Source organism: Bos grunniens, chromosome 10 (assembly GCF_055505025.1).
Source record: "Bos grunniens cultivar Pamir isolate PY7600 chromosome 10, Bosgru_T2T1.0, whole genome shotgun sequence".
Classification (NCBI taxonomy): domain Eukaryota; kingdom Metazoa; phylum Chordata; class Mammalia; order Artiodactyla; family Bovidae; genus Bos; species Bos grunniens.
Window position 1 is genome coordinate 66,542,523 of NC_141174.1, and position 10,653 is coordinate 66,553,175.

Below are 10,653 nucleotides of genomic sequence, written 5' to 3' on the forward strand. Positions count from 1 at the left end.
GTACTATGGTATACATGTTAAGGGCTGATAGTATGTACACGAAGCTATAGTAATTACAGAATTTTAAAACTCCAGGGATAACATCAGCATACAAGATTTTGATCAATTTCTCTGTTTTAAATTTAGATTTCATCTATTGGATTCACCCTGGCTGATAAAGTGGATGGTCCATTCTTCTTGGAAATAGATTTTATTGGAGTATTTACAGATCCGGCCCACACAGAAGAATTTGCCTATGAGAATTCTCCAGAGCTTAATCCAAGACTTTTTAAATAGTGTTCATGTGGTATTTCTGTATTGCTGAGAGTAGTAGAATCCACAGTGACACAAAAATATTTTTTTTAATGGCGTCCCAACAGTGGCTTGTATGTCTTCCCTAAGACATAGCTAAATGCTGCTGTTGAGAGGAACCAGGATTTAAGCAATACCTTAACTTAAAGAATGCAAGTACTGATGCAGAGTTACTATGTAAACAACTGTTTTGGATTAGAATGATTCCTGTTAGGAACAGTTCCTATACTAATAGATGGTTCCCAAAACAGGGAGGCTCTGAAATGACTGCTGATGGCCTTCTACCATTCTGTTCTGTATATGTTTCTTCTGTTTTCTAATCTAGCTATCAGAGGAGACTGCTGTAGAAGACATTAAGATAAAGATGGTATAGAATTCACTGGGAAAAAAATACCTGTTTTATTCTGCCAGGGCTGCTGTAACAAATCACCATAGACTAGGTGGCTTAAACGAAACACATGTGTATTTCTCCCAGTTTTCTGGAGGCGGAGAAGTCCAGTATCAAGGTACCTGCCTACCTGGTGTCTGTTGAGTGCTTCCTGGCTTGTAGACAGCTGCCTTCTTACTGTATCCTTACATGGAGAGAACAGGTTCTAGTCTTTTCTCTTCATATAATAGCATTAATCCTATCATGAGGGCTCCACCCATATGACCTGATTACCTCCCAAAGGCCTCCAAGTGCACCTCCAAGTACCAAGTCACATTGGGAATTAGGATTTTCGACATATGAATTGGGAGGGAATGGTGGCCACAAACATGCAGTCCCTAACATCTACATTGCTGGTGCTCCAAAGATGCATGATCTTTGGCTGCTTCCCCAGTCATTTTAAGTATTAGAGATTGCGTGTGCCAGAAACAAAACCCTGATTAAGTTTAAACTGATCAATTCTTGTCCTGTTAGAGGAGATAGGAAACTGTATGATATAGCCAGAGTATCCTACAAGAGCCAAGTTTAAGATAAGAATACACAAGGCTGACAGCTTTTCCATCATGTTGGCCTAAAATATTTTCATGTAATTATTTGTCTTTATCAGCTTTATGGAGGTATAATTTACATGACAAAGTTCATCTAAGTGTATAAATTCAATGATTTTTGGGGGGGGCCATACTATGCAGCTTGCAGGATCATAGTTCCCCAATCAGGGGTTGAAGCTGGGGCCACAGCAGTGAAAGCACGATGTCTTCACCATTGGACCTCCAGAATTGTACAGTCTTTATGCAGCTAATTTTAGGAAATTTCAGCTTCCCTGGTGGCTCAGGTGGTAAAGAATCTGCCTGCAACGTAGGAGACATGGGTTCGATCCCTGGGTCAGGAAGATCTCTTGGAGATGGAAATGGCAACCTGTTCCAGTATTCTTGCCTGGGAAATCCCATGGACAGAAGAGCCTGGCAGGCTATACTCCATGGGGTCTCAAGAGTCAGACACGACTTAGTGACTAAAACACCTAAACTCTTCATTCCCATCTCAGCCCCATAATCACTGATCTACTTTCTGTGTAAGTTTGTGTCTGGCTTTTCATTTCACATAATGTCTTTGATGTTCATCCACGTTGCATTGTTTATCAGTATTTCATTTTTTAGTGCTTTTTAAAATCCATCCATTGATAGTTGGATTTTTCTCTACTTTTTGGCTACTGTGAATAAAAGTGCTATAAATATCTGCACATTTTGGTGTTGACATATGTTTTCATTTCTTAGGAGAATTTCTGGGTCATCTGATAGGTGTATATTTAAATTTTTAACGAAACTACAAAGCTGTTTTCCAAAATAGTTGTATCATTTTCCCTTCACAGTAGCAGGGTAGTTGACAGACATTTCTTGATTGATCTGGTCTCTGCTTCTTGATGGCAAAATCTGAGTTTATTGAGCACCCAGGAGTATGCATATTCTGTGCCATGTTCTCTGGGCTCATATGTGTATAAAAATAAGTTTAATAGAATCTGACAGGTGCTGTGAAAATACAGAAGAAAGGCATAATCATTTCTTCTAGGAGTAGGAGGTCAAGAAAGGATGCACAAAGAGTACAAGTCAACTCTTGTTAGTCTTGGCTGGTCAAGTAAATTTTGGAAACCAATTACATTTACAAAGAATGAATCTTACCACCGTGAGAAAAAATTTTATTCATGAAAATCTCAAGCCGTACAAAACACAGACACTCCACTCAGGTGCAACAAATATGAATATGATACTAAGCAACTCTAGTCTTTTCCATAAATGGAGTAAGATATCAGTTTGACAGAGCACAATAATCCTTAAAGCCGCAATCCCCAACTTTCAATATGGTCCTGTGTATTTCTAAATAAGCCAAGCTAGAATGAGCTATAGTTTTAAGAATACAGAGATACGTAATTGACAATTACATGAAGTACACAAGCTTAAATGAAACATTTCACATAGGTAAAATACTGCTGTCTTATCAACCCAAATGGCTTACAGTTTCAGTAAGATTACTAGATTCTCTAGAGGATGAAGAGGTGGCCTTTCACAGCTTACCCTATCCATAACTTGTTATTGTTCAATTTCTACTAAAGTATGTGTTATAATTGGCTACCATAAATGCTTTTACCTAGAAGAGGACTGAAGTTCTGTTACTAGAGCCAGCAGAGGGCACTTGACTTTAAAAATCTAGGTCAAGAATCTATGATGGGTCTTTTGTAGAAAACTGAGCTAGTTGTATAGGGGCTTAGGTAAAAAGTATTTCAGAAGAGTTTGTGAGTTTTAAAGGTAATGTATTTTCAGGGATATAGCATGTGAAGAAGCCACAGGCACTACATATAGTATATGAACAAAGTTAAGAGCAGAAAAAGGTCTTTTGACTAAGAGGACAGTACAAAAATATTTACAAAAAAGGGTTAAGAGGAAAGAAATATTTACAGGATATTAAATTATGAGCGTTCAGCTATAATGAGGCCCCTTCGAACTCCCAGGACCTTTTCTTTCTTTTCCTTTCGCTCCCGCTCATGTTTCTTTCGTTGCTCCTCCCTACAAAAGGACAGGTTATATGTTAGGCTCTGGTGAAACTCCAAACAGACCACTTTAAGGCACCTGTGGTTAGCATAATGTCCAAACTTAAAATGACATCCAGTGTAAAATGTACTTTTACAGGACACTGCACTCTGACCAGTGGTCTGTGCAATGGAAACCATACCTATAAGTCACTTATGTTAAAAGGCTAGACATATTTTTTTTCCTTATGTTAAAGTAGCATTCTAAAACTAAGCATGAAATTAGAACCAGAAGACACCTTGGAGAGTGAATCTAACCCCTGTAGATTTTTTTAGTTTGTTTTTAAGTGAGAAACCTCTATCTGTGGAAGTCAGAATTCAAGCTTAAAATCACATTGTCTAACGGAAGTGCTAGCTAGCATTGGAACCAGGATCTACTGACTTAAGCCAACTGTGATTTTTGAGGGAAGGAATTAAGAGGGGAAAAAAAGGCTCAGAATCATGTTAATGATTTTAATAGCAAATAATAAGGTCTTGGTGGTAGCTGTCCAGTCAAATGATAGGTAAATCTGTGTCAGGAGGGTATCTCATAGGGAATCGACCAAACCAGGACCAGCTGCAGCCCAGGACAGACTCTGACATTAACTTGGTTTTCATGCAGAAAGAAGCCTCTAAGGATCATACTGGGGTTTCCCCCTGTGCAGGGCCTTGAGGCCTAGTAAGCCTGGTTTCCCTGGGTGTGAGAATTTACATCTGTCTGCATACTTAGGTGCCCTGGGCACATGAGCGATATCTGGAGGGACATCCAGGTGCATTGTTTGGGTAGATAGGTCATGTAAGAGCAGTGCTCTGAATCCAGGTCTTCTGAATCACCCCTGCAGAGCTTCAAAACAATGCAGATGTGCGGGTGCCATCTCACACCTACTGAATAAGAACCCACTGTGATACCGCCTAGGCACATGTACTTTAAGTGCTGTGTATGATTCCACTTCTACCTTCTTTTTAAACTCCACTATTTCTGTGACTCTATCCCAAAGACTCTGCTTTTATACAGACTTTTTCAAATTAAAAGAATTATAGAACTGAATAGTTATGTTCTTACCTGGTCTGGAGACGAGGTTGTTTATAAGTTTTCTTGTGGAAGCTAACTCTGTTGACATGCTCATGTAGAGAATTGTTCTCTTTAGACTGTCCCCATGGTTTCAGTTTTCCTAGTTTAGATAGAGACAAACAGATTTAAGAAGATTCTTGTATTTATAATTTTAATTTTCTCTTATTTGTGGCTACCTGCTTGCTATCAACATTTATACTTTGTTTTTAGACATTTGCTAGTATAATTCTATTAATTTCAGTTTAATATTCCACAGTAGACATTACTTTCTTTTCCTCTAAAAACAAGTGTCTTCTACTTTAAAAAGATTTTTTTTTTTTGGCCACACTGCATGGCTTGTGGGATCCTAGGTTCCTCAACTAGGACTGAACTCAGGCCCACAGGGTAACCACTGGACCGCCAGGAATTCCCTCTTTGACTTTTTAATCCTTGGAAAGTGACACAAAAAATCTTAATACTAAAAAAAAAAAAACAACAAACAAACCCAAAAACCTCTTAATACTGAGTCCAATTACAAAGCACATTAAAGAAGCCATAACAACTAGGTAGTTTAATTGCAAGATTGCATAGGTATGTTTAATATTAAAGTAGTATTTCATCTTTGCAGTTTATTATGATTGTTACCTATTGATGTATATCTGGAACAGAGCAAGCAGGACTGTTTTGTTGGCTTTAGAATTGTGACCAAATTTCCAGATGTTTATGTATTACTTTACTGGCATGGTTTGACCTGTTTCTGAGTACTAGTGACTGTCATTTGCAGTGTTTCCCATTTTATAAAAAGGACTTTCACACTTGCTGCATCATTTGACCCTCTCAGTAACCACCGAAGTAGTACTTGTTTATTTTCCCTTTCATAAAGGAATTAAAGGAATTAAGTGACTTGTCTAGGATCTAAAATAACAAGCACAGGTGAAGCTCTAAACCAGGTTTCCTACCATCAGTAGAAGTTAGGGTGATCAGTCACTCCCATGACAAATACTTTTGGAGAACCCGGTGTGTTCAAGGGACTCTTCTAGGTGCTAGGGACAGAGCAGTGAACCAAGAAGTCAACAATTCTTGCTGTCTTCCAATGGGAGAGGCAGATAATTGTCAAGTAAGGTAACATCAGGCAGTGCTATGAAGAAATATAAGACTAAGTAAGGAATGGAACTATGAGCCGTGCAATGTAGGGCCACCCATATGGACGGGTCATGTTGGAGAGTTCTGACAAAACCTGGTCCACTGGAGAGGGGAATGGCAAACCACTTCAGTATTCCTGCCTTGAAAACCCCATGAACAGTATGAAAAGGCAAAAAGATAGAACATTGAAAGATGAACCCCCCAGGTAGGTAGGTGCCCAGTAGGCTACTGGAGAAGAGTGGAGAAATAACTCCAGAAAGAATGAAGAGATGGAGCCAAAGTGAAAACACCACCCAGTTGTGGATGTGACTGGTGATGGAAGTAAAGTCCAATGCTGTGAAGAGCAATATTGCATAGGAACCTGGAATGTTAGGTCCCTGAATCAAGGTAAATTAGAAGTGGTCAAACAGGAGATGGCAAGAGTGAACATCAACATTTTAGGATTCAGTGAACTAAAATGGACGGAAATGGAAGAATTTAATTCAGATGACCATTATATCTACTACTGTGGGCAAAATGCCTTAGAAGAAATGGAGTAGCCCTCATACTCAACAAATGAGTCTGAAATGCAGTACTTAGTGCAATCTCAAAATTCTAAGGCAAGCCATTCAATATCACAGTAATCCAAGTCTATGCCCCAACCAGTTATGCTGAAGAAGCTGAAATTGAAGGGTTCTATGAAGACCTACACGACTTTCTAGAACTAACACCGAAAAAGATGTCCTTTTCATCATAGGGGACTAGAATGCAAAAGTAGGAAGTCAAGAGATACCTTGAGTAACAGAGAAATTTGGCCTTGGAGCACAAAATAAGGCAGGGAAAAGGTTGACAGAGTTTTGCCAAGAGAATACTCTGGTCATAGCAAACACCCTCTTCCAACAACACAAGAGAAGACTCTACACTTGGACATCACCAAATGGTCAGTACTGAAATTCGACTGATTATATTCTTTGCAAAAGAGGGAGAAGCTCTATACAGTCAGCAAAAAAACAAGACCGGGAGCTGACTGTTGCTCTGATCATGAACTCCTTATTGCCAAATTCAGACTGAAATTGAAGAAAGTAGGGAAAACCACTAGACCATTCAGGTATGACCTAAATCAAATCCCTTATGATACAATGGACGTGACAAATAGATTCAAGAGATTATTTCTAAGAGAGTGCCTGAAGAACTATGGACGGAGGTTTGTGACATTGTACAGAAAGCAGTGATCAGGACCATCCCTAAGAAAAAGAAATGCAAAAAGGCAAAATGGCTGTCTGAGGAGGCCTTACAAATAGCTGAGAAAAGAAGAGACGGAAAAGCAAAGGAGAAGAGGAAAGATATACCCATTTGAATGCAGAGTTCCAAAGAATAGCAAGGAGAGATAAGACAGCCTTCCTCATTGATCAATACAAAGAAATAGAGGAAAACAATAGAAGGGGAAAGACTAGAGATCTCTTCAAGAAAATGAGAGATACCAAGGGAACATTTCATGCAAAGATGGGCATAATAAAGGACAGAAATGGTATGGACCTAACAGAAGCAGAAGATATTAAGAAGAGGTGGCAAGAATACATAGAAGAACTATACAAAAAAGATCTTCATGACCCAGATAACCATGATGGTGTGATCACTCGCCTAGAACCAGACATCCTGGAATGTGAAGTCAAGTGGGCCTTACAAAGCATCATTATAAACAAAGCTAGTGGAGGTGATGGAATTCCAGTTGAGCTATTTCAAATCCTAAAAGATGCTGCTGTGAAAGTGCTGCACTCAATATGCCAGCTAATTTGGAAAACTCAGCAGTGGCCACAGGACTGGAAAGGGTCAGTTTTCATTCCAATCCCAAAGAAAGGCAATGCCAAAGAATGCTCAAACTACTGCACAACTGCACTCATCTCACACGCTAGTAAAGTAATGCTCAAAATTCTCCAAGCCAGGCTTCAACAGTACGTAAACCATGAACTTCCAGATGTTCAAGGTGGATTTAGAAAAGGCAGAGGAACCAGAGATCAAATTGCCAACACCCAATGGAGAATTCCAGAAAACCATCTACTTTTGCCTTATTGATTACACCTTTGTGTAGATCACAACAAACTGGAAAATTCTCCAAGAGATGGGAATACTTACCTGCTTCCCGAGAAATCTGTATGCAGGTCAAACATGGAACAACAGAGTGGTTCCAAATTGGGAAAGGAGTATGTCAAGGCTGTATATTGTCACCCTGATTATTTAACTTATATGCAGAGTACATCATGTGAAATGCAGGGCTGGATGAACCACAAGCTGGAATTAAGATTACTGGGAGAAATATCAATAACCTCAGACATGCAGATGACACCACCCTTATGGCAGAGGGCGAAGAGAAACTAAAAAGTCTCTTGATGAAAGTGAAAGAGGAGAGTGAAGAAGCTGGCTTAAAACTCAACATTCAAAAAACTAAGATCATAGCATCCGGCCCCATCACTTCATGGCAAATAGATGAGGAAACAATGGGAACAGTGACACACTTTATTTTCTTGGGCTCCAAAATAACTGCAGATGGTGACTGCAGCCATGAAATTAAAAGACACTTGCTCCTTGGAAGAAAAGCTATGACCTATTTAGACAGCATATTAAAAACTTTTGAACTGTGGTGTTGGAAAAGACTCTTGAGAGTCCTTTGGACTGCAAGGAGATCAAACCAGTCCATCCTAAAGGAAATCAGTCCTGAATATTCATTGGAAGGACTGAAGCTGAAGCTGAAGCTCCAATACTCTGGCCACCTGATGCAAAGAACTGACTCACTGGAAAAGACCCTGATGCTGAGAAAGATTGAAGGCAGGAAGAGAAGTGGATGACAGGGGATGAGATGGTTGGATGGCATCACCGACTCAGTGGACATGAGTTTGAGCAAGCTCCGGGAGTTGGTGATGGACAGGGAAGCCTGGTGTGCTGCAGTCCATGGCGTCACAAAGAGTCAGACACAACTGAGCGACTAAACTGCACTGAAGGAGTAAAGAGTGTGTGTGTGTGAGGTGGGGGGCGGGGGGTGGACAGAGACCTTCCTAGATTGGTGACAGTCAAGTGGATGCCCCATTAAAAAAAGGGAGCAGAAGACCTGGGATCTGCGGGAGGCGGCGGCTGGAACCTGGGATCCCCCAGGGACTCCCCGGAGCCGCCGCTTCCCCCCCCCAAAAAAAAAAAAAAAAAAAAAGGGAGCAACCTGTGCAAAGATCAATGGGAATAGTATTATTGGTAGAGCAGAGGAATAACAAATTCAAAGACCTAAAGGAGGGAATGAGATGAATGTGTCTGAGGAGCTGAAACACCAGTGTGATTGGCACAGAGTCAGAGAAGGGAGGAGACAACGAAATGATGGTGGAAGAGAGATGGGAAACCTTAGGAGGTTCAGAGCAAGGCACTGATGTGCTCTGATTCGTTTTTAAAGTTGTAGCGGGGCCAAGAGGCTATTCTAGGAGTTCAGTAAGATGATGTGACTAGGACCAAAGGCAGTAGCCATAAAGGGGTGAAAAGTGGTCAAATTACAGATCAGTTTCAAAGATGGAGTTGAAAGGCCTGCATATGGTGTCAAGGAGAGTAGACAGCCAAAGATCACTCCCAGACGTCTGCCCTGACACTTGGTTAGAGAAGTGCCATTGCCACAGATGGGAAAACTTGGGGAAGAAAAATGCAGTGGGGGAAGATTTTTTAAACCATGGTTCAGTTTGACTCTTACCTCTAAATAAGACTTAGTTTTTATTATATTTTTTGCATTAAGATTAGTAATTTAAACACTTACATAAACATGCTTTTTATAGGAAGTTTGTTTTAAAATAATTCCAGAAGCACTGACATATAGATCACATTAATTGCTGATGTTTTAAGTGGATGTGAAGATACTTTAATATATGCCCAAGAGAGACATTTGGCCAATAAATGTCCCAGGTGGTTTGACCAGTGGTCCTCAGCCTAGGATCCTTTAAAAACTATAAAGAAAACATTCATTTACCCATAGAAATATTCAAGTTTCTTGATTTTGGCTGAAGTTTTATTAATGCTTTTTAGCAACACTGATTAGAAACTATCTTTGGTTAACAAAAATATAAGTGAATTATTTAGTATTTGTTCAATGGACAGTTTTTAAATTATGGGTCACGTGGACACAGGGCAGAGGCAGGAATTCTAGGCCAAGTATGGCTTCCACTGAGTCACTAGGATTTTTCACATCCTCAGATGCATAACTGTTTAGTCTTAACTCTTGTACCTCAAAACATTCCCACATACCTTTGTGTGGCTCATAGTTGAGAGGACGAGACAAACTTGCTTTGAGATCAAACACTGGTTTTTTATGGGAGATTGGAGTCTGCGCTGCTTCAGTTGTCAACTTGAATGGGGTAATAACTAAAATAACAAAATCCAAGGGTTTAATTAGAATAAAAGATCTGCCAAAGTTTTTATTTTATTAAAGTATCACTGCTCAATCTTAAATAGAATTTAATATGAACAGCCTGAAACAGAAGTATGGTTAAAAAGGAGAAATGGGAGAAAAGAGTTACTGAGGAGAACTAACCCCTGAGATTTGTTTCCCTGTCAGCAGCTCCCCAGATTGTGACATTTCCTAGGATCAACAGGAGTTTAGAATTCTGTTTTAAGAATTAATTGGGTGGGAAGGATAAATTAGGACTTTGGGATTAACATAAACATGCTGCTACATATAAAATAGATAACCTAAAAAAGGACCTACTATATATAGCACAGGGAACTATATTCAATATTTTGTAATAACCTAAAAGGGAAAGGAATCTGAAGATTATATATATATGTTTTTATATGTATAACTGAATCACTTTGCTGTATACCTGAAAGTAAAAGAACACTGAGTCAACTATATTTCAACTAAAAAAAATTAACTGGGTAAATTTTCAGGCTGTTTCCCTGATATTATTTACCTTTTTTTTTGGCAGCACTGAATAACATGCTGGATCTTAGTTCCCTAACCAAGGATAGAACCTGCACTCTCTGCAGTGGAAGTTCGGCGTCCCAACCACTGGACCACCAGGGAATTCCCTACCCTTTTAAAAAGTTATATATTATTAATAGTGACATTTTCATTAACACAAACAGAGATAAAGCCTGAAGGGAACATAATCACATAAAGATTAAAAGATTCATGGCTCTGGTTTTCACTAATGAAGGCTGTTATAGAAAGTGAATATGAAG

At 39.4% G+C, this 10,653-nt stretch overlaps 2 protein-coding genes across 6 annotated transcripts in view; one reads left to right on the forward strand and one right to left on the reverse strand.

Annotated features, from left to right (window-relative positions):
* The window catches only part of NDUFAF1 (NADH:ubiquinone oxidoreductase complex assembly factor 1), a 34,483-nt gene that overhangs the window by 14,538 nt on the left and 9,292 nt on the right, over positions 1-10,653 (forward strand). For 2 of the 4 annotated variants that reach the window (XM_086321845.1, XM_086321844.1), the window contains exon 5: positions 127-1,955. The exons of 1 other annotated variant lie outside the window; for it this stretch is intronic. In XM_086321845.1, the coding sequence (XP_086177971.1) occupies positions 127-276 (150 nt within the window). In that variant the 3' untranslated portion in view covers positions 277-1,955. Of the gene's footprint in view, positions 1-126; positions 1,956-10,653 lie in introns of those variants that run through there. One more of the 4 variants, XM_086321847.1, reaches the window with a different exon arrangement.
* Positions 2,382-10,653, reverse strand: part of NUSAP1 (nucleolar and spindle associated protein 1) — a 30,301-nt gene continuing 22,029 nt past the window's right edge. For both annotated transcript variants that reach the window (XM_086321840.1, XM_086321839.1), the window contains exons 9-11: positions 9,718-9,834; positions 4,339-4,447; positions 2,382-3,273 (exon numbers count right to left, since the gene is read on the reverse strand). In XM_086321840.1, the coding sequence (XP_086177966.1) occupies positions 3,177-3,273; positions 4,339-4,447; positions 9,718-9,834 (323 nt within the window). In that variant the 3' untranslated portion in view covers positions 2,382-3,176. The remainder of the gene's footprint in view (positions 3,274-4,338; positions 4,448-9,717; positions 9,835-10,653) is intronic.